General features: G+C 45.0%; 1 protein-coding gene across 3 annotated transcripts in view; it reads right to left on the bottom strand.

Moving 5' to 3' along the window:
- Acoxl (acyl-Coenzyme A oxidase-like) overlaps positions 1 to 25,679 on the bottom strand; it is a 287,456-nt gene that overhangs the window by 142,017 nt on the left and 119,760 nt on the right. For all 3 annotated transcript variants that reach the window (XM_006500273.2, NM_028765.3, XM_011239808.1), the window contains 2 exons: positions 11,588 to 11,704; positions 5,410 to 5,563 (listed from right to left, as the gene is read on the bottom strand). In XM_006500273.2, coding sequence (XP_006500336.1) covers positions 5,410 to 5,563; positions 11,588 to 11,704 — 271 coding nt within the window. The remainder of the gene's footprint in view (positions 1 to 5,409; positions 5,564 to 11,587; positions 11,705 to 25,679) is intronic.

The following is a 25,679-nucleotide window of genomic DNA, read 5'->3' as shown; positions in this document are numbered from 1 at the left end:
CAAACCACCAACCAAAGAGAACACATGAAGGGACCTATGGCTCTAGCCGCATATGTAGCAGAGGATGGCCTGTGGAGCATCAATGGGAGAAGAGACCCTTGGTCCTGTGCCAGCTCAATGCCCCAGTGTAGGGGAATGCCAGGATCAGGAAGTGGGAGTGGGTGGGTTGGTGAGCAGGGGGAGGGGGAGGAAAGGATAAGGGTTTTTTGGAGGGGAAACAAGGAAATGGGATAACATTTGAAATGTAAATAAAGAAAAAATATATAAAAAAAATTGTTGGGGCTGGTGAGATGGCTCAGCGTGTAAAAGCACCCAACTGCTCTTCTGAAGGTCCTGAGTTCAAATCCCAGCAACCACATGGTGGCTCACAACCATCCATAAGGAGATCTGACTCCCTCTTCTGGAATGTCTGAAGACAGCTACAGTGTACCTACATATAATAAATAAATAAATCTTTAAAAAAAATTGTTTCACTGAGGAAATAACATGCCCTCCCTAGATAACACTCATGCTGAGTACTAGTGCCAGACATGAAAGCCAGAAGTTAAGAGGAGTGCCTCAAAGGTTAGGAGGATTGCTGGTGATAAGAGAGAAGCAGCAAAGATTATTGCCAGAACGGTTCCTATCTTAGCACACTATGTAATTTTTCAAGTTTCCTGCTCCCATACTAGACATGACATCACATTTGTCATCCCCTCAAAGGAGCTGCCAGTGGGGCACTCGTGCTTTGGATATGACTGACATACGGCCAAGGCTGGCAACTTCTCCATAAAAAGTCATGATGACTCAGTCAGTAAATGTCTGCTGTCCAAGCATGAGAACCTAACTTTAGATCCCCATCACCCATGCAGAAAGCTGCGGGTGGTGAATGCCCCTGTGATTCCAGCCCTGGAGAGGCAAGTAGATTTCTGGAGTTTACTGACCAGCCTGTCTACCAAATCAGTGATCTCCATATTCAGAGAAAGACCTAGTCTCCAGAAATAAGGTGGGACAAACGTGGGTGGCAGGACATAGAGAAATGAAGCTGGAACTTAACTGGAAGCCCCCTTTCTCCTGGCTAGCATGCCTCCTGCTGGCTAGAAGGTGCTAGAAGCTGCCAGAGGAGAAAAGTTGAAGCCATAATTCCAACCCGCCATGCCAAGTGCAATCCCTGGAACAATAGGGGCATGACTGTTACAGGAGTAAATGACAGATACCTGAATAGACTTAAGGCCAAAGAAGAGAATTCATGATTGGTACTTTAAACCTGTTTAGAAAGTCATGGCTAGAAGGTCATAGGCCCTGGGGTGGGGACGGGAGGACTCACTGCTGCTGTTTTCATAAGTTGACATCACATAATACTATCTTCTAAATATTTACATTTATATGCATAGATATATACCACCCTAAGCCTGGATCAGAGAAGCTTCTCTTTGCAGTGAAAGAGATACATGGCTGTTCTAGCTATGACTGATGAGCATGCAGCCCTAAATATTTATATCATGTATCCAGGCTCAGGGATTATCCAGAAGAGGTGGGAGAAAGAGTATAAGAGCCAAATGTTGGAGAGAAGAGCTACAAAACACTGTTTTCTGAGTGTGACAGAGAATTCATGAACGCACCGCAGCAGAGATCCCCTGCACTGGGCCTGAACAAAGCTGGGTTTTTTAGCAGTCATCCATGGATGGGAAGGACTCAGAGGGTCTCCCCCTCCCTGGGGAAACTATTGGCTGTTGATGGGTGTTGGGGAAGAAGAAATCATGGCCTTCAGTTGTATACCTTCTGGGCTCTAAAGGATAGTTCTGCAACCACAGTTTTACAGGTAGCCTTGCTTAAACTCAGTGGGTCACAAAACAAAACAAAAGATACAAAGGTAGAAAAGGGGTTTGTAGGAAAGAGGCAGAATGGACAGTAATGGACGGGAGACAGAAGACAGCAAGGGTAAGAATAATTAGATGTATCATAGCCATCAAAAGTGTCAAAAGGAAATTTAACTCATTAACAAAAGGTGATTGAGGAAGGCAGCCAACATCAACCACTGGCTTCTACATGCACACACACGAACAAGCACACACACTCCAAAATCCTTTAATTGTCTGAAGTAAAATAACGCACAGAAAGGTGAAAGGGGACAAGTTTTATGAATCAATCTCAAGTTCTAAGAATGAGAGAAAATAGATACACAGGACACCCACTCACTCCCCTCAGTCCATTAGTCCATCTGTCCACCTGTCTATCAAGTGGTCACTGCTTAGTCCTTAGCCACTTTGCATGCTGCACACCCTAGTCAGCCTTAGGACAGAGGGACCTAGTGAAGAACTCAGCCCCAGCTCTAGCTGCCACTCAGTCCAGTCTCCGCTTCTCCTTTGCAAAAGAGCATTCATGAAAACCTTTCATGAGAATAGCAGACACTGTGGAGGGTCTGCTGCATTCCTAGCCGTGTGCTGAGGCTCTGTCTCTGTGGATACAATCCCAGGCACATGTGGGTACCTGGGAGAGCCTACCACAGACAGTTCTGCACAGCACTGATTCATCCTTCTCTCCAGTCTAAGTCCAGTTTTTCCTCATCGATTCTGTCCTCCTATGCTCCCTCATTTAGACTCATGCCTTTTCTGGTGTCCTTGGTTGTGCCACACCCCACCTTCACCCCGTGTGCAGGTGGCAATGCCTCTGATACAATAAGAAGTACACACTTAGCATGCTTTTCCCCCTGGTCCTGGCACAGAGTTCTTAGAGTAATGAGACAAGTGGATATTGGGTCTCTACCTCCAGCACATGTCTCCTAAAACCTGTGATTTCCTGAACAGTGGGGTGCTTGGAACACACTTTGTCCTAATATTTGGTCTCTGACACTAGTTCTTGATGCAAATATCCTAAATCCCATGGGATTTCCTGACCATTGAAGCATCTTTTGTCTTCATGAGATAACTTAAATAAGCTTAGACAGCTTTAGAATAGGGATGGGGGTGTGGAGGGGTCAGTAGCCAGAAAGACCAAGCCATGATTCAGAGCTTACAACTTCATCTGTACCTCCTGTTTCCTAGGAGAACTAAGCCATCCCATCTATCAAGAAAACCTTTCACGATCCCAAACGTTCTTAACAGCCCTGCCACTTCAATCCCAGTGCATCAGGGAGCCAAGGCCCAATGAGTTTTAATGGAAACAAAACTACATTCAAACCAGAGCAGAGAGGATGAGCCAAAGGAGGAACGCAAGATGATTGGAAGATCACAGGTGAGTGACAAGACCTTGGGCTTGAGGTATCTCTCAGAGGAACACTGTCTGAGCCAGCTTAGACTCCAGCTGTGCCTGATCATCCCCTTATGAACAGCCTCACACCACTGCCTGATCCCTTCAGATCCTACCTCCCATCTGTTCACCCATCATTACTCTAGAATCCCAAGTTCTGTTCCCAGATGTTGTCATCCTCCTATCTGAAGAGACAGCGAGCTCCAATAGTAGAAAGCAGTCTTTTGGTTTGTTGGGTCTCTAAGGGAAGTCAGAACAAGCCACTGCCCTGGCTACCTTGGAGAATCTAGCACAAGGGTATGTCAATGTCAGAGGTCACCGTTCTTCATTCACCCTTTCCCAGGGATCTCCCATGAAACATCCTGCAAGGAAGACACACATGTGTCTTCTGGCACCTCACCATCCTGGGTGCACTTCTACTTAGCCACTCTGGATTTCTGTTGAACCAGCAAACAGCTCATGGGAGAAGCCCCTCAGCTCTGCCAGTGGCTCTGTCCCCTTCCACTTATCTCTCCACAGGGTTCCCCAACTCCAGGGAACAGCCTTCCAAAACATACTTCCCCTTTGATTTTCTACAACTGCCCTTAATTTTCTCTTGACCTTTTCTCTACTAAAGCTAAAAATTTTCTTCCTTCTTTTTAGACAACAGTCAACTACATTCAGCTTCAAATTTAGATCAAAGGACCAATAGGGGCTTGGTTTTTTGTCCATCTCTTCTGGAAAGTGTCCTTTGGGAGCTGCAGGAGCTATCCTATTCAGACTGTGTGGCTGAAATGTTACATTTCTGGGGGTTATCAATATGGTGTTTCCATTTGGGCTGAACCCCGATTACTACCACAGCCAATGCCTGGCCACTGATCCACAATACCACATCCACATATTCTGCACACACTTGCACATGCACACACACACACACACACTCACACACACACACACCACATTGGGTCCACTTTCTCACTGGCTTTATCTAACACAGTCTTCTTGAATCCTATTCAGCACTCAGAATTGTGGAAGAACCTGATACATGATCCTATTATGTAAATGTTTCTCCAAACTGAAGCACTCCTTCCTGGAGAAGGGAGGTTCATAAGACTCAGAAGCTCCAAACCTTGCCAGGCCCTGAAAGTGAACAAAAGTTACACACCTCACAAGATCCTGCTTCAAAGTTATGAAAGTAAAAGGCAGTTGCTGGGGAGCAGAGACCTTTTTTTGAGAGGGCTGCATGAAAATGTTTGGGGAACCCCAGGGATGCAACTTTCACGGATTGTCACCCATACATGGGGAATGAGGTGGGTCAGGGAGGGTAGAAGAGGGATGGAGAGGAATATACCAAGATAAAGTAAGGGTTGTACAATTAGCAAGGATTTTTGTAAAGAATAAACATTACTGTGGGGCTAGGGGAATGAATTGGTGAGTAAACACACTTGCTGTGTAGGCATGAAGACCTGAACTCAAATCCCAGGACTCACACAAATGCCAGGCATGTTAGCACACATCCGTAATTCAGTGGTGAGCTTTTCAGTGATATGGATGCCTTTGTGTCCCCATGCTCCTCTAGGCAACCACAGCAGACTCACTCACTGGTTCACCAAGCTGAACTTGAGCAGAACCATTTCTTTGGTCCGTTGCCTATGCCCTATCTTGGATGAACAGATCCCAGGGCAAGCAACACAACACAGCTGTTCTCTGGGACCCCTCAACTCCCAGAGACTCACATTGCACTTTCTCACCCACAATGTCCAGGCTAAGACCTGGAGCTGGAGACACTGCTGCAGCTTGTAAATGCTCTGTCTCTTCCTTCTTCCCAGAGCTGGAAACTCTTAAAGTCATTTCCTGTGTTCTACCCATGGGACTAAATTCTGGGGCAGACCTTTGATCATCTGCATCTTCAGTGGCCATTTCCTATCCTGTCAACCACAACCTTCAAGTTCAATGACATGCACCAGTGATCTTCATGATCAGTTATTGCATGCCAAGCATTTCCACATCAGGACTTGCAACACCATACAAGACAATAAGCACAGGTCACAGGCTAATATTAAGTACCCAGAGGCAGTGACAGTGTACTTAAGATTCAAAGACTTGCTCTGTTCAACACATCCCACTCCCCTACACACACTGTACGAAGCACAGCCCTGCAGATCTGGTGACCATGGGGCAGGCCTGCTCTTAGGGACTCACCATGCCTCCGGTGCATTCACGACAGTCCTGTAGGCAGCTAACAGTCTCCCATGTACTGTAGGCTTTCAGTCCAGCCATCAGTGCCTGTAGCGAGCGACTGTTGGTGAGCGCCCTTCCCTGGAAGATGTCTTCATCCAGGATGTCGTCTGCATGCCTGTAAGACAAAGTAGAGATGTATGGTGGATACAGTAGTGGGTCAAGCCCATGAGAAAGAAGCATCCATAAACTCCAGTTAGTACTCAGGATGCCCTACAAAACTGTCTGCCGGTACTGCCTCTAAGCCTGCAACCACCAGTCTCTACTACATTACTGTCCCCTCAATTCCTAAGCTCCATTGCTAATGCTGGCCTCCCCCTCTGCACCATGCTTATCTCTCTTCTTCCCTGTCTATGCATAGAGTCTAGGTCCACATTATTTTCAAAAAAGTTTTGCATACCTTACAAACTTGCCATTTATTTAAAGTCCTCCTCTATTGGAATTCTGCAATGAATTGTATAGTTGAGTAATGATCCCCAAAGAAGGGCATATTCCTACCTCTGGAACCTGTGCATGTCATCTCATATGGCAAAAGGACTTGGGAGCTGTGGCTAGAGACCTGGGGTACACAGCTTTGCTAATGTGAACAGAAGTATCTGCGTACAAAAGTGAATGGGACAGAGAAGAGAAGAGGAGGGAAGAGTCAGAGATGCAGCTCTAGGAAGCAAGTGGGCATTGCTGACTTTGAAGAATGAAGAGGGGGGGCAAGACAAGTCATTAGGTGATCAGCCATTTTATTTGTAATAGTTCCAAACAGAAAATAAATGAAGCATTCATCAATAAGCAAATACACAAAAGAAGAGTAGTATATTCAATACCTTTAATGGAATACTAATTGTCAGGAGAGAATAGCAGTGACTAATCAGCGTTGTAACAAGGATGAATCCCAAATAAAAGCACTAACTGAAATAAGGAAGACACAACATATGCAGTACAGTCCTACTATAAGTAAGTCTACAATGAGTGGCAAAGAGAATGCCCACCATGACCTTGGGATGGGGCTGGAGGGAGGGATAGACCGCAGAAATGTGTAAGCAATTTTGGAATGTGGTTGAAAGTGTTTTGTGACTTGACAGTCTTGTGAGACATTACCGCCATCGATCTATTTAAAAGGCTTGTTTTGAATGAATACTAAATTATTCCCCAATAATGTTGATTAGAAAAACGCCTGTGAAGTTTTATGTATATATCTTCAAGAAGGCTCATGGCTTCTTTTCTCTTGGGTAAATATGTAGCAAGGGAACGGCTGGCTAGAGTTGGGGGCAGAGGCAGGTAGATCCCTAGGCTTGCTGGGCAGACATCCTAGCTTGAATCCCTAGTAGCCATGTTAAAAAGTAAAACATAGCAAGGGCATGTGTGCCTGCCACCTCAGCGTTGGGGGCAAAGGTGGCAGATCCCTAGAGCTTCCTGGCTAGCCTGCCTAGCCCAAACAGTGAGTACTCTGCTCAATGGGAGGCTTTGTTTCAAGTAAACAAAGTGGACAAAGATAAAAGTCACCCAATGTGCCCCTCTAGCCTCTGCATTTAAATGAGCACAAACACACACACACACACACACACACACACACACAGAGAGAGAGAGAGAGAGAGAGAGAGAGAGAGAGAGAGAGAGAACAAACTTCTACTCTGTTGAGTTATCTCAAGATGTTGAGTCAGTACATGAGAAATCTTAAGGCGGAGACTGGTACACTATAAGCACCTGAATATGCATTAGCAGTTATCTGAATTGTATCCTCACAGGTGCCGAGTGGGAAGATTTCTCTAGAGAATGACTAAATCCAGCTGAAAGACAGATACATGAATGTTTCTACACCCTACCTCCACCTCTGGTCTGGAACCCAGCCCAACCTTCTTGAGATGCCCATTTGGTCAGGAGTAAATAAGAAACAGACCCAGACATTCTTTTGAGCTAGTGCACTACAAATAGGATTTTTTAAAAAGCTGTTAGTTACTTTCTAAGCTGGAAGATTTCTTTCTATAGCAAATCTCACTAGATGGTTCCAAAGGGAGGTATCCATCCCCAGCTTCCCTGGCCAGGAACTTCTGAACTTCACAACATGAAATCTATGCTTCACAGGCTATCAGGATGGTTTAAATACAAAACTCTAACTGATGCCTTGGCCAAAGGTGATGTCACCGAACAAGGTAACTTCATCCCCTTAGTTGAATTAACCTATGCAGAGCCAGGCACTGTGAGATATGAAGACACCAAATTAATGACCCACATCTTCTATGCTCACACAAGTCAGGTCCTCAACCAAGAGTAACTGTACAGGCTTGGAAGAGCTTTGTCTAAGAGGATGAAAGCAAGAGTGTGTGTGTGGGGGGGTGGGGTGGGGGATAGATGCAGCAGGCACTGATGGGAGGGGCCTGGCAGGAGGCCTGTGAGCCCAGGGATAGAGCTTAGAGTCCAGTAGTAGACCCAACAGAGGAGAGACACAGACAAGTGGGCAGGGTGTGCCAGAGAGAAGGCATTCCAAGGCCACACAAAGGAGCTGTAGCTTCTCTAGAGCAGGAGATAACTTGAGAGTCCCATTGAGAACTCAGACTTTGGTTTCATGCAAGAGGCTGATGGTGGTAAAGTTGACAAAGTGCAGGTTGGAGGTGGATGGTAAGAGAGAGGAGCTAAGGAGGGTCAGTCGAGATGACGGGGAAAGCAAACCCAAACATTAGGGGGTGGGAATTGGCAGAACAGGGGAAGAGGAAGTTTGAAGACTGTGTACCGTATTTTCTCTATTCTCCAGTTGATGTATAATAAGGTTGACTCTATAACTATGAATCATTCTGAAATAAATAAAACACAACACTCAGATAAAAGAAGAAAGTTTGAGGAATCTTGAGGATAATGACCACGCCGCCCGAATTTACTGAGCACCGGGTGCTTTATTCTGAGCACATCCAAATCTTCACCCATTTGACCTTTACTAAAAGCTCCTAAGTCCGGAGCCCTCTTACTCCTGACTATTACTATTTTGTATATGGAGAAATTGAGACAGAATTCCAAGTCACACAAGTAGCAAATTGTGGGATCAAGTTACATAACCCAAGAAAACCCCACCCCACCTGACTTCTGCTGTCTGCCTTTCCACTGTGAAGTCACAAGACTCTGGAGGAGAGGCAGGGCCAGCTGGCCCTGGCTGCAGAGCTGTTTCTCCTGCTTACTGATTCCAGGCTTGTATACCTAAAGTCCTGGCCCATCCCTCCGAGTGGAATCCAAAGCTCTGAGTATCTCACCAGTCAAGCCTCAAGTTACCCAGGCTTGAAACCTGAAGCCAACAGACAAGCAGCATGCATTCAAGGAAGTTGGAAGACAAATCCCATGGCTAGGTTGATAACCTTTGTGGAGAAGGAAAATGAAAAGTGGATGGGGGAGGGGAGAAGCCAGCATCAATTTTGGCCATGCTGCCATGAATTGGTATGTGCTACTTCCTTAGAAGCTGAAGGAAGGGGAGCCCCAAGGCTGACTTCTGACCTCCTCATATGCACAACATACATGTGCTCACACTCACACAACAAACAAGCAACAGTCAAGAACTTAGAAGCCCACGGAGCAACTGGATTTGTGATGTGTTCGACAGCACAGTACCGCACCTGACACACAATAACAGTTCTGCGATTTGGTATTAATTTGTGTCAATCACCTGTCATTTCCCACCTTGAATCCTAAAGCTAGAACTGTGACCTGTCTCTACTAGAACGAATCAAACCAAGCTACAGGAATAGAAATCAGAATTCGTGTTGTCTCAGCTACGGTGGTGAAGTGGGGTTCAACTTCAAGGAACCCAGGGAGCTTTTCCTGGGTGATGAAAATGGTTTATACTTAGAGTGTTTGCTACACAATAGTTCATATTTGGTCAGACTCCCTAAACTCTACACTACAATTTGTGCATTTTACTCTACTCAGAAGTGCTTAGTGGTACAGCACTAGCCCAGCAGGCCCAGCAGCCTACGGTTTATTCCTGTGTACTGGTTAGTTTTTGTCAGCTTGATACAAAATAGTCAGCTGGGAAGAGAGATTGCCTTCATCCAATTGGCCTGTAAGCCAGTCTTTCTGCCATTTTCTTGATTGATGCTTGATGTGGGAGGGCATAACCCACTGTGGGTGGCGCCACTATTCAGCAAGTGATTCCGGGTTGTAAAAGAATGCAAGCGGAGTAAGCCAGGGAAGGGAGCAAGCCAGTAAGCAGTGTTCCTCCATAGTTCCTGCCTTGATTTACCTCAGCGATGGATTAGTATACAGACATGTGAGTCAGATGAACCTTTTCTTCCCAATTTGCCCTTGGTTACTGGTTTATCACAGCAACAGTAGCTTGCTAGGACACCCCAGTACTGGGGGAGGGAAATGTTCAGAAACTATTAAGTAACAGATGCTGGGCATGAGTGATTTATGTTTTTCTCAGGTAGCTTGGACAAAACAGTGACTTTTTTCATTCTCAGTACTCCCTGAAATGGACTCCCCTCCTTGTGTTGTAAGAAAACCCCAGCCAGGCCCAAGGACGCTGGCACCCCACAGGTCAGTAGTACATCAGACATGGCAAGGTCTCTCGTGGCCATCTTCTTACAACACTTGCTCGTTCATCAGTGTATAAATTTTCTAACAAGCACGGGCTGTAAGTTACCCAGACACTGACTGCAGCAACCCCACTGAGAAGCAGAACTTGCACATTAGAGAAAAAAAACAACACAGAAGAAAGGTCTAAAGTTTGATGTTCTCTTCCTAGTCCACATCCTCTTGGGCTCTGTGATCTTAGGCAAACCTCAAAGTTACTTGTCTTTAGGATGTAGGGATTACAGTGACACAAAACACACAACCCTGCTCTGCCCCAGGGCTGGGAGATGGAGCATCCAAAGGCATCGTTAAAAGCCGGTGGTGAGGCCTATGAAAGTGGCTCAGCAGTTGAGAGCACTTGCTGCTCTTTCAGAGGACCCAGCTTCAATGTATCAGATGCCCTCTTCAGTCCTTCTCGGTTACCAGGCACACATACTTATGTGTGATGCACATACTTACATTTAGGCAAAATAGTCTTACACATAAAATAAATAAATCTAAAGCAAAACGCTCCAAAGCCTGTAGTGGAAGTAAGCATGCATGTGCACTTACACTGCTATAACCATGACTGTCCAGCACCCTGCCTCTGCCTCAACAGACACTCAGTACATACACTTTGACCTAGTTTTCAGAGCTTTATTGTCCAGAAGGTGAAGGTATTTTTTAACTGTTCAAATCTGTTATTTGTTTCTGTTTTGTTTTAATTATTTGTTTGTTTGTTTGTTTTATGTGCCTTGCTGTTTTGCCTACATTCATATCTGTGCACCATGAGAGTGTCTTGTGGCCATAGAGACCAGAAGAGAGTATTAGATCCCCGAAAATGGGACCCAATAGACTATGTTATAGATTATGAGACTTTTGAGGTTGGACTAAAGGTATTTTTGCATTATACTATGGCTAGGTATGGCCCCCATAGACTCACGTGTTTGAAAGAGCCTATGGGGGCCATGGAGTGGAATGTGGTGGTTTGTATATGCTTGGCTCAGGGAGTGGCACTATTAGGAGGTGTGGCTCTATTGACGTAGGTATGGTCTTGTTGGAGGAAGTCTGTCACTGTGGGGGTGGGCTTTGAGACCTCCTCTTAGTCATGTGGGAAACAGTCTTCTCCTATCTGCCTTGGATAAAGATGTAGAACTCTCAGCTCCTCCAGCCCCATGTCTGCCTGGATACTGCCATGCTCCCACCTTGATGAGAATGGACTAAACCTCTAAACCTGTAAGCTAGCCCCAATTAAATGTTGTCCTTTATAAGAGTCACAGTACCTGTTCACAGCAGTGAAATCCTAAGGGTATACTTAGCTCACGATAGTTATGAGCTGCCATGTGAGTGGTGGGAATCAAGCCCAGATCTTCTGAAAGATCAGTCATGCTCTTCACTGCTGCACAATTGGTACAGCTCCTATCTGTTAGTTGCAATACCTATGAATTCTTGGTGGATTCCACTCTTCTGGATACTCAGTTAAGTTTTGGGTTTTGCCTTGAACCTGGGATCAGGTTCTCCCACCCCACCAAGGCCCTTTCCTGCTCATAGTTAGAAAATGAGTCCTGTGTCCCACCCCCCTTCCTGGGGTAGAAGCACCCCAGAGCCGTCTTACCTGCTTGTGAAGGTCACGGCCAGGGCTGTGGCCAGGTGAGACATCAGCCTGAGTGCCTGCATTTGGTGCTCAATGATCTTCACTTCTTCCTTGTCCTTGGGCCCAAATTGCCTTCGGCTAGAGAGAATCAAAAACAAAAACAAAAACTTTTACCAAAATGTGGTAGATGACTTCATTTTCATGGATGTAAGTAGCAGCCAGCCATTGGTCTTTCAAATGCTGCAGGCTATAGAAACCCAAGTCTCCTAAAATGTGTTTAAGACAGTCCACCTTTCTGAGGAAAACCCAACAGAAAGATTTTAGCTCCCCTAGAAATTAACCTTCTTACTGTGGAATACGTGTAAGGCACTGAATCTACATAATACATGGAGTAATTTGTACTCCTTAGCATTTACATGACACCCTATAGCTGCAAGTGCCCCACGATCATTAATTATTCAGCTTTACTAGGCTTGTGACATAATTAATAGGACAGTAGTTGTAGCCTAGAACATATTTCAAAAGGACATTTGCAACAAGGAGGGTGGTGGCCTCCACGCTCCTGTCAGTCTGCAGGTGGATCATTACTCCCAACGCTCCTGAGCCCCCTGCAGTTCTGCGTGGAACAGTGGTCTCCACATCCTGTACCCACGGCTGCAGGGCACTTAGAGGCAGATACATCTCACGTCTTTCCTCAGAGCAATCTAGAAGACAGGTGGGACTGTCCCTGCAGCAATGCCCATGGGCAAACCTTGCCACAGATTGTGGCCTAAAGCCACAAATAGCAAGCAACCCAGAGCTGACACAGAGTTTGCCCCCAATAGTCTATAACTCTGGAATTGGTGACATTCTATCTTTAAACAGCCATAAACTTAATGTTGATTTTTTAAAAAGAATGTTTTACATAGACATTGTCATGTTGTGCATACACACGAACACACATACATACACACATTCGTACATACAAAGTGTTCATTATCAAACACACAAAGCAAACTTATGTTGTAGACACTATTGAGCTAAGGACAGCTACTCCAAAAAGGCTGTACCTACTCCAACAAGGCTACACCTTCTAATAGGGCCACTCCCTAGGTCAAGCATATTCAAACCAACACATTCCATTCCCTGGCTCCCATAGACTGGTTCAAACACATGAGTTTATGGGGGCCAAACCAGCCATAACATAATGCAAAATACCTTTAATCCAACCTCAAAAGTCCCATAGTCTACAACAGTCTCAATAATATTAAAAATCCAAAGTTCAAAGTCTCTTCTGAGACTTATTACTTAACTGTAATCCCCTATATACATTACTATTCCAAAAAATCATGGTAAGGAAATCCTGGACCAAAGCAAGATGAAAAAGCAGCCAGGCAAACTCCAAACTCTGCATCTCCATGTCTGATGCACAACTCCTTTCATCTTTGCTGACTGCAACAAACTTCTTTCTCTTGGGCTGGTTCTACTCCCTGTTGGCAGATTTTCTTATCCCACAGCTCTGGCATCTCTAACATCTTGGGTTTTCCAAGGCAACTTCAGCTTCACAGCCTCTTGTTCTAGGGTCTGAGATCTGCACACAATCTTCTAGGTTCTCAAAAGGGTTTGAGTCACTTCTCCAGCTCTGACCTCTGTAGCACTCTAGGCTCTGGTTCCATTCCACTGCTGCTGCTGTTCTTGGTGGTCATCTCATGGTATTGGCATCTTCAATACACTGGGATCTTCTGCTGCAATTAGCCTTCACCAATAGCCTCTCATAGACTCCCTTCATGGTGCCGAGCCTCAACTCCTTTGCATGACCCCTTCAGTCCTAGGCCATCAACTGCAACTGAGGTTGCACCTTTTCTGGCCCCTCAGTGTCAAGCCCCAGCTGCTCTCCATGACCCCTTCATGCCTTCAAAATCAGTACCACCTAGGTGACTTACACCTTACCAAGTACAGCTGCAGCATGAGGTACAATCTTGACTATCTTTGGAACACCTCAGTGATGCTAGTCTCTTCTTAATCACCATTACTTTCTTAGCTCCAGCTAACCAACATCACTTGTCCCAGTAGTCCCTTCTATTCTGGACTCTAAAGCCAGCGCCATGTGGCCAAAGCTGCTTGCTGGGGCTGGAACATGGCCTTGTTCTATTACATTATCACCAGCTTTCTGTTTTCCAGTGGTTTCCTTCACTGCCCAAGCTTGGCTGTCTTGGAACTTGCTCTGTAGAGTAACCTTGAACTCAGAGATCTGCATGGCTCTGTCTCTGAAATGCTATGATTAAATGGGTACACCCTGGATTTAAGCTTACCCCCATCCCCACCCCAGAGTTTGCTCTGTACCAGGCTGGCCTTGAATTCAGGGATCTGCTTGCCTCTATTTCCTGGGGTTAAAAGCTTGCACTTCAACGCCTGGATCTAAATTTAGCTGGGTGGATTGTTACCCCAAGGTCACCACTCCCTTAATCTGTTTATCTCCTTAAACACGGGAGCTCCATTGCACTTCTTGGTGCCCTTTTAATCTTTGAGCAAACATTTTAATTTTTTTTTTCTTTTTAGGTTTGTATACTTTATCAGAGTGCTCTTCATAAGATTAAACCAGAGAATAAAGTCTCTGCTGGACTTTTTTGAGACTTCCTTTGTTAATGCAATTAGTATAAATCTCTTTACCTTAGCCTCAGGTAGACTCTTCAGTTAGACAAGGGCAAAAGGCAGTCACATTCTTCACCAAAATACCACAAAAATAGTCTCTAGGCCACATACTAAAATTCTTCTCCACTGAAACCTCTTCACCCATTCAAATCACTCTCAGCAACAAAGTCTTCTATATTTCTACTAGGATAGCCCATTAAGCCCCAATTAAGCATTCCACTGCTTTTCAAATCTAAAGTTCCCAAATCCACATTCTTCCAAACAAAACTGTGGTCGAGCCTATCACAGCAATACCCCAGGCCCTGGTACCAACTTCTGTCTTAGGGTTTTACTGCTGTGAACAGACACCATGACCAAGGCAACTCTTATAAATGCCAGCATTTAATTGGAGCTGGCTTACAGGTTCAGAGATTCAGTCCATTATTATCAATGTGGAAGCATGACAGCATCCAGGCAGACATGGGGATGGAGGAGCTGAGAGTTCTATATCTTGATCCAAGGCAGATTGGAGAAGACGGTCTCCCAAGTGGCTAGGAGGAGGGTCTCAAAGCCCACCCCCAAAGTGATACGCTTCCTTCTACAAGGCCATGCCTACTCCAACAAGGCCACACTTCCTAATAGTGCCACTCCCCAGGCCAAGCATATTCAAACCACCAAGAACAAATTTTTCTTAGTTTTCATGTTTGACACAGACTTTCTTCAACATAATCTTCTATTTCAGTATATTTTTATTTGTAATGAAAAGAAAGGTACCCTGATCATTTTAGTGCATAAGGCATATCTAGGAGTCACAATCTGGCTGTGTCACACAGGTGGGAGGGGATGAGGCAAACAAAACCAGGCACACACTGGAGCAGCTGCTACAGCAGAGTGAGCAGACTTCCCTAGGCAGTCTGACCACCCCACATGGTTGTCGCTGGAACACCATCATCTCCGCCCTTGGTTTATGCTCTTTCTCCCATATTATCTTTGACCAACCACAGTAGGGTGTGGTTCCAAATGAGAGGTTGAACAGTGTGCAAGGCAACCTCTCAGTTTCTGCTGGGTCATAATGAGACCAAAAACAGAAAGAAAAAAAAATCAAATTTCCAATAATGCTGTCATCATAATGTTAGGTTATCACTACAGACTAAATTGTGTCCCCACAAAATTCATACATTGAAGCCCTAATTCCCCAGTCACTATTCAGAGATAGGGCTCTTAGGAAGTAATTTAGGTTAAATGGAGTCATAAGGGTGGAGTGATAATCTGATTTACCCACTAAACACTCCTTCAGCTCCATGTGTTGGAGGAAGGTCAGGTGAGGACACTCACGAAGACAGGTCAGGGAGACAAACCACACATACACCAAATCTGGTTCGTGGAACATGGCATTTCAGCCTCCAGAACCACAAGACATAAGTGTCTGTTGTTTAAACCAATTGTGCTTTGTCACAGCAGCATAAATGGTCTCATGTAGTTACCTAAAATGTTCAATTTGTCCCCACTCTCTTGAGTTTTAATTTTAATTTTTATAATTATGCTATAGTTGTATTTATAATTATTGAAGCTAACATTTAAGCAACACTTGCATGGCTATATACAAGCCACTCCTCTGGGAGACAGTTTTGCCTGACCTATGCCATCCACACAGTAAATTCTGGGAATCCACAGTGTTCAAGGTCAAGTCCCAGACATGGAGCTCATAGCCCAGATCACAGAGAAGACCCAGGTAACCAGCCCAGCCTTCTGTCCCTGTCAATCACTAGTATTTCATCAAGAATTTCCAAAATAACATTTCAGAGAATTTTACTCACACAGAGACCACAAAGAAAATCATCAATAAACATTTTCTATCCTGATTAAAAATGATAACCACAGCCAGGCAGTGGTGGCGCACACCTTTAATCCCAGCACTTGGGAGGCAGAGACAGACAGATTTCTGAGTTCGAAGCCAGCCTGTTCTACAGAGTGAGTTCCAGGACAGCCAGAGCAATACAGAGGAACCCTGTCTCCAAAAAAAATTAATAATAATAATAATAATAATAATTTTAAATAGTATTCTATCGAAATTTCTGTTTCTTCATGCAAATATTTATTTTGGCACAGCACAATACTGAAGGAATCTTCACAGCAGATATACAATATTGAATGAATAGGTTTTTCTTTTTTTTTTCCATTTTTTATTAGGTATTTAGCTCATTTACATTTCCAATGCTATACCAAAAGTCCCCCATACCCGACCACCCCCACTCCCCTACCCACCCACTCCCCCTTTTTGGCCCTGGCGTTCCCCTGTACTGGGGCATACAAAGTTTGCGTGTCCAATAGGTCTCTCTTTCCAGTGATGGCCGACTAGGCCATCTTTTGATACATATGCAGCTAGAGTCAAGAGCTCCGGGGTACTGGTTAGTTCATAATATTGTTCCACCTATAGGGTTGCAGATCCCTTTAGCTCCTTGGGTTCTTTCTCTAGCTCCTCCATTGGGAGCCCTGTGATCCATCCATTAGCTGACTGTGAGCATCCACTTCTGTGTTTGCTAGGCCCCGGCATAGTCTCACAAGAGACAGCTACATCTGGGTCCTTTCAATAAAATCTTGCTAGTGTATGCAATGGTGTCAGCGTTTGGATGCTGATTATAGGGTGGATCCCTGGATATGGCAGTCTCTACATGGTCCATCCTTTCATCTCAGCTCCAAACTTTGTCTCTGTAACTCCTTCCATGGGTGTTTTGTTCCCACTTCTGGCATAGTGTCCACACTTCGGTCTTCATTTTTCTTGAGTTTCATGTGTTTAGGAAATTGTATCTTATATCTTGGGTATCCTAGGTTTTGGGCTAATATCCACTTATCAGTGAGTACATATTGTGTGAGTTCCTTTGTGAATGTGTTACCTTTGTGAATGTGGGACTAATATACAACATATATAAAGAACTCAAGAAGGTGGACTTCAGAAAATCAAATAACCCCATTAAAAAATGGGGCTCAGAACTGAACAAAGAATTCTCACCTGAGGAATACTGAATGGCAGAGAAGCACCTGAAAAAATGTTCAACATCCTTAATCATCAGGGAAATGCAAATCAAAACAACCCTGAGATTCCACCTCACACCAGTCAGAATGGCTAAGATCAAAAATTCAGGTGACAGCAGATGCTGGCGTGGATGTGGAGAAAGAGGAACACTCCTCCATTGTTGGTGGGATTGCAGGCTTGTACAACCACTCTGGAAATCAGTCTGGCGGTTCCTCAGAAAATTGGACATAGTACTACCGGAGGATCCAGCAATACCTCTCCTGGGCATATATCCAGAAGATGCCCCAACTGGTAAGAAGGACACATGCTCCACTATCTTCATAGCAGCCTTATTTATAATAGCCAGAAGCTGGAAAGAACACAGATGCCCCTCAACAGAGGAATGGATACAGAAAATGTGGTACATCTACACAATGGAGTACTACTCAGCTATTAAAAGGAATGAATTTATGAAATTCCTACCCAAATGGATGGAATAGGTTTTTCAAATGAAGACATCCAGGCAACCATGGCAGGGTAGTCTAATGAAGACCTCGGGAACATTTTGGATACTAGATCAGGGTGGTGGCTAATAGTGTTTATCAGCTTGGTAGGATCTCCTGGGAGTCAAGCTTCTGGGCACATCTGTGAGGGATTATCTAGATCAGGTTTGCTGAGGTGGGCACCCCAAGTTTGGGTAGCACCATTCCATGGGTACAGAAAAGAGAAAGATAGAAGTATTTATGGCTTTCTGCTTCTAATACTGCAGAAACAATGTAACCAGCTGCCACAAGCTAGACCAGTACTTGGACTGTGAGCTAAAATAAACCCTTCCAGGGAGGCCCCAGGGAGGATGGGTGATTCTAGCTGACACTCTTAGCAGTGTGGGATACGATGCCTGAAGTGGTCATGTGTACAGCTGGTCAGAATTTCCAGCAGAGAGATAAAGACAGCAACCCATCCACAAAACCTTCCACCCAATATATGTCCTGCCTACAAGATATGGAGGGAAAAGGATGAAATGGAGATTGAGGGAATGACTAACCAAAGACTGGCCCAAATTGAGACACATTCCATGGGCAAGAACCAGTTCCTGATACTATTAATGATACTTAATATTAAATGCTTGCAGACAGGAGCCTAGTATAACTGTCCTCTGAGAGGTTCCACTCTGCAGCCCATGGAAACAGATACACAGACCCAAAGCTAAACATTAGATGGAGCTCAGGGAGACTTGTGGAAGAATTGGGAGAAGGATTGAGGGACCCAAAGAGGACAGGGACTCCACAGGAAGACCAACAGAGTCAACTAACCTGGACCCTTGGGGCCTCCTAGAGACTGAATCAAGCACGGGCTGGACCTAGCCCCTCATACTCTGGGACATATGTAGCAGATGGGCAGCTTGGTCTTCATGTAGGTCAACACCTGGAGCAGGGACTGTCCCTGAACCTCTTATCTGTCTATGGATCCCATTTCCCTAACTGTGCTGCCTTGGATGGTCTCAGTGGAGGAAGATGGGCCTAGACCTGCAGTGTCTTGCAGTGCAAGGGTGGGTGATACCCAGAGGGCCTCCCCCTTCTCAGGGGAGAAGGGGGGATGGAAGAAGGAGCTGGGTGGGGGGGGTACTGGGAGGAGAGGGGAGTGGATATTGAGATATAAAGTGAATAAACAAATACATTAATGAGAAAAAAAATCCTTCCTTAAGTTGTTTTCTTTTTTTCAGGATGTTTTATCACAGTAACAGAAAACAAAACTAATATAATCGGTTCCCCAATGTGAGCATAATTTGTGATGATCCCATTTCCTCTTTGACCCTTTCTGGGTCCAATCATAATAATAGTTACAGGCCAGAGAGACCACCAAGAGTCCACATGGCAGGGTTCAGAGTATATCTTATCATGTGACATGGAGGTCAGCTACTTCACTTCAGGACTGCTGGCTGATTTCATAAACTTGAGAGATTTCACAAGAATATATATGCCCTCCCACCCTTCCTTGTAAAGCACTTATATCCACTCTCATGCTGGGATATACTGTGGCTTATGCCCACCAAACCCTTGCTCAGGGCATAGCTATCTTTTCACACTAAGCCTCCAGAATCTGCCACTCACTGAGTTTACTGATGCCTTGGGAGGCACTGGTTTTCTAGCCCCATTGTCTTAGCCAAAGTTCTATTCCTGAGAAGAGATGCCATGACTCTAATAAAAGAAAGCACTTAATTTGTAATTATCACTACCTCCTAACCTATTGATTAGTCTGTGATGCATAGCCACACATAGGCATTTAAAATATAGTAGCCAGATGATTGGGAATTTAACTCAAATGCTTCTGACATCCAAGAGTCCACTTGAGCTTTGCTTGAATTCTCAATGATGTTTCACACACTTTCCTCACCCAGGGCCTCTGTCCATCCATGCAGGGCTCACTGCCTCCACTAGCCCCAAGCCCAGCTACCATATATCTAACTGGACTCACTTGTGGTGGTTCAGCCACGTATTCTGTGGTGGTTTAAATAGGTATGGCCCCATAGACTCCTGTGTTTGAATGCTTGGCCATAGGGAGTAGCACTACTAGGAAGTGTGGTCTTGTTGGAGAAAATCTTGCCTTGGCAGAAGTATGTCACTGCAGGGGCCACCTATGCCCAGTATGAAAGACAGTCCCCTTCTGCAGCCAACAGAACAAGATTTCAGCTCTTTCTCCAGCACCACGTCTGCCTGGATGCTGCCATTCTTCCCACCATGATAATAATGGACTAAATCTCTAAAACTGTAAGCCAGCCCCAATTAAATATTTTCTTTTATAATAGTTGCCATGGTCATGGTGTCTGTTCACAGCCATAAAACCTGAAGACAGAAGTTGGTACCAGGGACCGGAGTATTGCTATGATAGGCCTGACCATGATTTTGTTTGGAGGAATGTGTATTGGGGGATTTTGGTTTAGCAAGCCAGTGGAATGCTTTAAGTGCATTTGAACTGTAGGAGCCTGGCTCAAGAGGCTTCAGAGGAGAAGACTAGTGGTACACACATTTAATCTCAGCCCCTAGGATACAGAGGCATGCTCATCTCTGAGATCAAGGTCAGCCGAACAGAAAAGGAAAGCATCAAAAACAGGAAGTTAGTGATGATGTAATTGAACAAGGGGGCCATGCTGCAGCCCCAACAAAAAGCAGAGCTCATCAGCTTCGGCCATGTGGTTCTGTCTTTAGAGTCAAGGATAGAAGAAAAGGGTTGTAGAAGTCCCCAGCCCCCAGACTGAGGAAAGTCACTAGGGCCAAGTGTATGTATTGGCAGGGGTGTCCCTTCAAGAGGCCATTGTGAGAAGCAATAAAAGTGAAGTCTGGGCTGCCTTTGGGACCCCAAGTGCCAGAGCCATGGTATACCTGCCAAGGAAACCTGTTAACAGGACGTGGAACCAGACTGAGAAAAAGAAATGTGTTGCTGTCAACAAAGCTGAAAGGAGTTGGAGATCTGATGCAGAGGCTGGAGTTTGTCCAGCTGGTTTTGGTCTTGCTTTGGTCCAGAAGTTCCCTACTATGCTCTCTTCCATATCTTTTGAAACAGTAATGTATATCCTGTGCTATTATATGTTGGAAGTATGTGATCTGGTAAAGTGTGCAATTTTGATTTTAAAGGATTACAGTTAAGAGATTGCATGAATCTCAGAAGAGGCTTTGAACTTTGGAGTTTTAAACATTGTTGAGACTGTGATAGGCTATGGGAACTTTTGAAGATGGACTAAATGCATTTTGCATTATGTTATGGCTACAAGCTTATGGGGGCTAGAAGCTGGAATGGTAGTTTGAATAGTGTGGTTCTTTAAATGTAATTGGCCCCCATAGGCCCATAGGGAGTGGGTACTATTAGGAGGCATGGCCTTGTTGGAGTAAGTGTGGTATTCCTGGAGGAAGTGTGTCACTGTTGGGGTGAGCTTTAAGGTCTCCTATGCTCAAGCTATGCCCAGTGTGGCTCACAGTCTCTCTCTGCTGCCTTCACATCAAAATGTAGAACTCTCAGCTCCCTGCAGCACCATGCCTGCCCGCATGCTGCCGTGTTTCCGGCCATGCCAATAATGGACTGGATCTCTGAAACTGTAGGCCAGCACCAATTAAATGTTTGCCTTTATTCAAGTTGCTATGTTCATGGTGTCTCTACAAAGACCCAAACTAAGACAAATTGGCAAGGTCCCCATCAACTCATGTGTTTGCATGGTTAGCTCATAGGGAGTGACACTATCAGGAGGTGTGGCCTTGTCGGAGTAGGTCTTGCCTTGAAGGAAGTATGTTACTGTGAGAGTGGGCTTTGAGATTTCCTATGCTCAAGCTACACTCAGTGTGGAAGACAGTATCCTGCTGCTGCCTGTGGATCAAGATGCAGAATTCTCAGCTCCTCTAGCACCGTGTCTGCCTGCACACTGCCATGCTTCCTGCCATGATAATGGACTAAACCTCTGAAACTATCAGCCAGCCTCAATTAATTTTTTTTAATAAGAGTTGCATGGTCATGATGTCACAGCAATAAAACCCTAACTAAGACACATCCCCCTCCCCAACTGAGACTTTTCTGATATTTCTCCCTCTCTCTAACATATCCCTTCCAAAACCCAAACAGAAACAAACCAATAAAAGCAAAGTTGCTTCTCCCTAGAATGCCCTCAGTAATCTTCCTGTGATCCCTCCAGTGCCAATGTCTCTCCCTTGCAGCCTGACACTGCATGTGTCTCTACTAACTGACTGCTCCTGATGCTTCTCCACTGGAGCCTTGCTTGATCCTGGAGTGTTTGCCCCGCCTCCCAGGGTGAGCTCATTCCTAAAGATAGCAAATGATGTCCCCATGACAACATCTTCCAAATGCAAGCTAACAAATTCAGAGGCCCCAATACCTCCTTCACGAGGCTATCACAATGTAGGCCACTGTTACCCTGCACAGGTCACCCCAGGTGACACCAAGGTAGTGTCAGACCAAGGAGAGCCCCCTGCCAATATCAGAAGCCTCCCAAAGCATCCAACGAGTCATTCCTAATCTGCTTAGCCTGCTTAGCCTGCTTAGTCCATGCTTTCTGCTGGCACCCTCTACCTCCCGACTGATGCTAGTGTTTTGTGTTGTTTTTCTGGAATGTCTGCTTATTAATAGTTGTTACAGAGAAATAACTTTGACAAGGGAACATGGGTAGTCAGTTAGGATAGAAATTAATGAGAAGAATGAGAGAGGAGAAGAGAGGAACCCACCTCATGCCAACAGCCATACCCTGACTTTCTTCTATGAGAACAGAAAAAAAAAAAAACCCCAAATCAGTGGATGAGCAGAAAGCAGGGTCCACAACTCCTTCCCTCTGGCCTCAGATGCTGACAGTCCCAAAGCACCAAAAGGGAGTTTCCACTGGCTTCTGACCTGTCTGATGTTCTATCTGGCTGTAGAGGTGGGAAATGTGACAATAAAGATTAATGGCTTTTGTGCTCAGAGATGCTACCAGAGGTCAGCCCTAAGACTGCCACCATTATCCCCAAGCTTGTTGTCTGGCTGCAAGAGAGGCAGCAGAGACAGGGGATATCAAGACACTGGTCAGAGAAGTCATAGCCCACATGGCAACCTTGACTGGCTATTCTGCACTCAGCATCATGTTTATGGACCCAGTCGGGCACACTGAAGGCTCCTTCCCTGGTTGCCAGCATCCTGGCATGCTGCCCTGAACACAGCTCACAGGGCTGTAATCCCTGCAGCTGGCCAGCAATTACTGCCTGCCAGACGTTTTTATTGTTCCAGAATATGATCTATATGGACACAATATTCTTCCTGTCTTTCCTCCACTGGGTTACTATTTTTTGTTAAAAATACATGTAAAGGGTATATTTTTCTCTATAAAAACAATTCTCATTTCAGCACTCCCTCCAAAGAAAAAGAATCCAAGTCACTTAGCTTTCTCATGATCTTTAAAAAAAAAACAAAAACAAAGAGCCGAGTATGTATGCACGCTGATATCCACGTGAAAATCAATCCAGGGCTCAGAGAGAACTGCGAATGATGCCATTTAAGATTATAGATCTGAAACGCTATTTCTGGGCTCTGGCAACAACTAAGGAATAGAGGAAACATTTATTTTTGGTTGTTGTATTTCATCCCCACTCAATTGTGAACACGGCCGCTTGAAGCAACATTCGCAGAAAGTGACACGGCTATTAATCACCAAGGCAGCTTCTGCAGGCGCAGCCTCTTGGGGGGGACTACACTGCCTGCCTTCTCTACTCTCCCTCTGGTCTCTTCTCCCAAAGGAGGCCAGTGACCTACTAAAAAGATAATTGCTTCCCATGTTTCCTGCTCCGAAGCATCATTGCATCAGTCTGCTGTGAATGACATCCAGTCACCCTGAAGGAGAAAATCCTATGTGGCTGAGCCTCTGTCCTTGACTCTGAGATATCTTGGAGTATAAGCTCAGGGTGCTAGGTAGTTCACAGGCATTTCTGCAGCCAGAAGGGAGAAGAGAAACTTGCCTCCTTCAGGGTTGAGGTGCTTGACCTCTGCAGACAGAAGCTGGGGCCCAGACACACTCCCATGTCCACTGAGAATTGTTAATAATTCAATTTCAGGTTACAGTCAAGGGATCAGGTGAGAGCCCTCAGTGGGACACATACATCCCATTCCCATATGACTTCACAGAGATAGCCCAACCGCTCAGAGAGCCTTCAGTCCAACCCTTTCTGTTTCTCCTCTTTTGGGGGAACACTCCTAGATTTAAGACTTAGAGTGCAAATATTTTATAAAACAAAGCATGCATGTGTGTATGCATACTTGTATGTGGTATATGCGTGTGTGCAGCACACATGTATAGGTATGCTTGCCCATGTGTATGCATGTAGAGGCCAGAGGCAGGCATCAGGTCCTCTGTTTTCAACTTATGTTTTGAGACAAGTTTTCTCACTTAACCAGAGCTGGGTGCTGTGCTCAGGCTGAATAGCCACAAGCCCTTGGGCTCTGCCTAATTCTATGCCCCCAGAACTGGAGTTACACATATATACCACCTATATACCACCATGCCTGGCGAAAGGTGGCTTCTGGGAATCTGAACTCAGATCCTTGTGCCTGCATAGCAAACACTTTACCCACTGAGCCATCTCCCTGGAATCAACGCAGAACATTTTAAGCCCACTATCATAGCACTGTGTTACTCTAAAAGTCCCTAGGAGCCCATGTCTCAACATTTGCTCTCCAGCTCGCAGTATCATTTTAAGAGACCGTGGAACCCTTAAGAACAGAAGCAGGTCACTAAGGGTAGACACATGAAGATTACAGATAGCTCCTGGTTCCAGTACTGTCTCCATCACGAACGTGAGGAAACTCTACTACACATCCCACAATAAAGGCCTTTATGCCTTCCTTGCCAGGATGGGTTGGAACCATGATCCCTACTAATCATCCATGCTTAGTTTTCTGTAGTTGTTTATGTGGAAGATTTTGGACATGGCTATACTATGTAAGCATTGACTGGACCTAGAAGACTGAGGTCCAACCACAGAAAACTCGGCTTCTCATTATCAGCTAATGCGTGGGCATCAAACACTCCAGCTCCAAGCCCTGCCACACTCTACCACATCTCTTTCCCCGTAGGATCATGCCTGGTATCAAAATGGAGACAGGCTTCCCATAACTTTCTTTTTTCGTTTAAAACTGAATGCCTAATGGTTTTCTTTTTGGACTCTGAGCAATCTTGTACTAGACATCAAATTTAGCATGTTAGATCCACCATGATTTAGCTGTCATTCTTCAAGTGGGCAATTTTCAATCGGTCTGTACAGCAGGTGAAAGAAGTATGTATGTGCACGTCTGTGTATGCCATAGGTAAGCATTGCTTTCACAGTGGCCTTGGACTAAAGAGATAGCTCAATGGATAAAGTGCTTGCTTTGCAGGCATGAGCACCTGAGTTTGGATTTCACCCATGTAAAAGCTGAACAAATATAACCTCTGGGAGTTGTGGAGGAGACAGGCAGATCCAGGAGTCTAGCCAAAATGACAAGTTCCAGGTACATCATGAAAGATCTTGGTTCAAGTAGTAGTAGTAGTAGTAGTAGTAGTAGTAGTAGTAGTAGTAGTAGGTAGGGGTAGTGGTAGTGGCAGTATTAGTAGTAATAGTAGTGGTGATGGTGGTAGTAGTAGTAGTAGTAGTGGTAGTAGTAATAATAATGTGAAGAGGGTTAGAGTATGACATCTAGTGATGACCTGTGTCTACACATATACATGAATGGGTGCTACACACACACACACACACACACACACACACACACACACACACATGGGGGGGGGTGTCTTGGTTGTAATAAAATATGGATCTGCTCCCAAGAAAGCTTCCAAAATGTTTTCCTACTCTTATAAACACTCTACAAATAACTTTTGTGTCTTCTAAACTTTTTGACAGTGACAGAGGAGGGTTTTGATCTCCTTTCTGGCTTCGGCTTGCCTGTGAACCGGCTTGCACAATGACCTTACACCCCAACACATCT

This window comes from Mus musculus, chromosome 2 (genome assembly GCF_000001635.26).
Source record: "Mus musculus strain C57BL/6J chromosome 2, GRCm38.p6 C57BL/6J".
Lineage (NCBI taxonomy): Eukaryota > Metazoa > Chordata > Mammalia > Rodentia > Muridae > Mus > Mus musculus.
The sequence above is the reverse complement of the archived record's forward strand: the minus strand, read 5'-3'. Positions and strand labels throughout refer to the sequence as shown.